At 44.3% G+C, this 2421-nt stretch overlaps 1 protein-coding gene across 1 annotated transcript; it reads right to left on the minus strand.

Annotated features, from left to right (window-relative positions):
• Positions 1-482: 482 nt before the first annotated feature.
• Positions 483-1430, minus strand: LOC112832196 (olfactory receptor 8S1-like). The gene has a single exon (XM_025882730.1). It carries the CDS (start codon positions 1428-1430, stop codon positions 483-485), a length of 948 nt encoding a protein of 315 aa, XP_025738515.1.
• Between the last annotated feature and the right edge of the window lie 991 nt (positions 1431-2421).

The raw sequence follows: 2421 nt of genomic DNA on the forward strand, positions 1-2421 counted from the left end.
GTGACTTCCCTCTGTTGGCCACATTTTCTATTTCTGCCTATTTCCGTGGACCTTACCACCACCCATGACCCTTTCCTCCACCCCATAAAGACCAAGTCTTTGTTTTCCCTTTCTCAGAGATCCAGGATCTTTTATTCCTGTAAAAATCTTTCCCCAGACACATTAGTTCAAATTGAACATTCAGGACACAAAATATTTCAGGGTCCATCCTAATCTGAATGACTTTAAAAAATGTGAATCATGAGACATGTTATTAACTAAGTCTATGAAGCTGAGAAGGTTTTCTGACTTATGTGCTCTGTGTCTGAATAGGATTGATTCTGAGCCATGAAAAACAAAATAGCTTCTAGCACTTTCCTTGATAATTTTTAAAAAGGGAGAATCAGCAATGCACATTACAACATGTGACAAAACAGGAAATCAGGAACTTAATGTCAATCATGAGATTTCTTGCTGCAGTTCTATTTTGTGTTTCTTTCATGTTATATTTCTTCTGTGCTGAGACATTGTAAATATTTTATCATCATTCTTCTCAGAGCTGCTTTCACCTCCTTGTTCTTCCAGCTGTAGATGAGTGGATTCACCAGGGGAGTGATTACACTGTACTGTATGGAGAGGATCAACTCCAGAGGTGAGCCTGAGGTTGGCATGAGATAGCGAACAATGGCTGAACCATAGAACAGGGTCACTGCTGTGAGGTGTGAGGAACAGGTGAAGAAGGCCTTGCTTCTGCCTGTGGTGGAGCTGATACTCAGGATGGTGGAGAGAATGCGAACATAAGAGAAGACGATCAGGAGGCAGGTCCCAATGGCATGGAGGAGGGCAGAGCAGAGTAGCATTGCAGAGTTGGTGGAGACATCAGAGCAGGAGAGAGGGAAGAGGGAAGGCAGCTCACAGGAGTAGTGGTGAATGGTTTGAACCTCACAGAAGTCAATATTCAAAGCCAGGAGGATGTTCACGAGTGCGTCCAGAAAGGCCACGACCCAAGAGCCCCACACCAACCTCTCACATAGCTGTTTATTCATTACCTGTCCATACAGCAGAGGGTGGCAGATGGCAGCATAGCGGTCATAGGCCATCACTGAGAGCAGGCAAGCCTCAATCCCTGTAGTGGCAAGCACAAAGAAGACCTGAGCCAGGCAGCCCTCTACTGAGATGGCTTTCCTCTGAGACAGGAGGTTCTCCAGCAGCTTGGGCACAGTGACTGAAGAATAGAAGAGGTCTTGGAAGGAGAGATGGCTCAGGAAGAAGTACATGGGTGTGTGGAGGTTAGACTCTGTATGGATCACAAGTATTATCAGCAGGTTCCCCAGCAGAGTCAGAAGGTAAATTATCAGGAACAGAACAAAGAGCAGAACCTGGACATGGGGGTCAGCAGACAGCCCGAGAAGGATGAACTCTGTAATGCTGCTGTGATTCCTTGAGGCCATTTACGGTCACTTCTTTAGAGAAAAATTAGGAAAGGGATTGAAATCTCTTCTTTCCATAACAGTTTCCAGAAGGCATCACTCTTTGCTATTTATTCCCTATATCTTTCCCTGTATCTTCCTTCCTGCCTTGTCTGATCTCCATTTTCATAGCCCTCACATCTGCCTTCAATGTTTCTATGGAGTCCTTCTCCTCCCTGGCTCTCTGCTGTGCTGTCTCTGAGCACCGGATCAGCCCCACAGGGGACTTTTTCCTAATAATGCTAATATGCAGAAGTATGATCAAATATGCAGGCCTACCAGAGAACTGCCTCATGACTAAATTACAGAATCCTTTAGCTGGGTCCTTGTATTTCACTGCACGTGTCATCTTTTGGGAATTCCAGCAGATGTCCTGGGGAAGCTGATGCAGATCTCGGCTCACCTCTATTACCTGGTCTTTACTCTCTTCTTCAAAACCCTCAATGGTTTGTTAACTGATTAACAATAGCAGAGTTGTGTTTGTGTAGCAGTTTATCTCACACAAATGACTTCCACCCATATTTTCCAGTGTGTGTGTGTGTGTGTGTGTGTGTGTGCGTGCATGTGTGTGTGTGTGTCCAGAGAATGGTGAGACAAGAAACTGAAATCATTTCATAGGTGAGAACATTTAAGCCCAGTGATCCTAGAACTTGTCTAGATCCCTACACTGGTCAGTTCTTTGAACAACAAGGAATTGAATGCTGCATTTGATTGTAGAACAAGAGCTTGTCTGCTATATGACCTGCTTAGAGAAAAAGCCAAACTCCCTGGTTTGGATTTCAAAGTGTTAATCACCCAAGGTTCTCTACATGCCCCACTGCGGAGGCCAGATAGCTTTGCTTGTTCCCCATCACTCCTGTTTTCCCTGATTTGATTCAGGCTGATGTATTTTGTGTTCCTATTAATTGATTTACATCTTATATACCTTAGAATTCCTGCCTTATTTACCACCTATTCCATGAGTTCTTCTTTG

This window comes from Callorhinus ursinus, unplaced genomic scaffold (genome assembly GCF_003265705.2).
Source record: "Callorhinus ursinus isolate GAN/ISIS: 27379988/994484 unplaced genomic scaffold, GSC_fseal_2.0 scaffold44, whole genome shotgun sequence".
Classification (NCBI taxonomy): domain Eukaryota; kingdom Metazoa; phylum Chordata; class Mammalia; order Carnivora; family Otariidae; genus Callorhinus; species Callorhinus ursinus.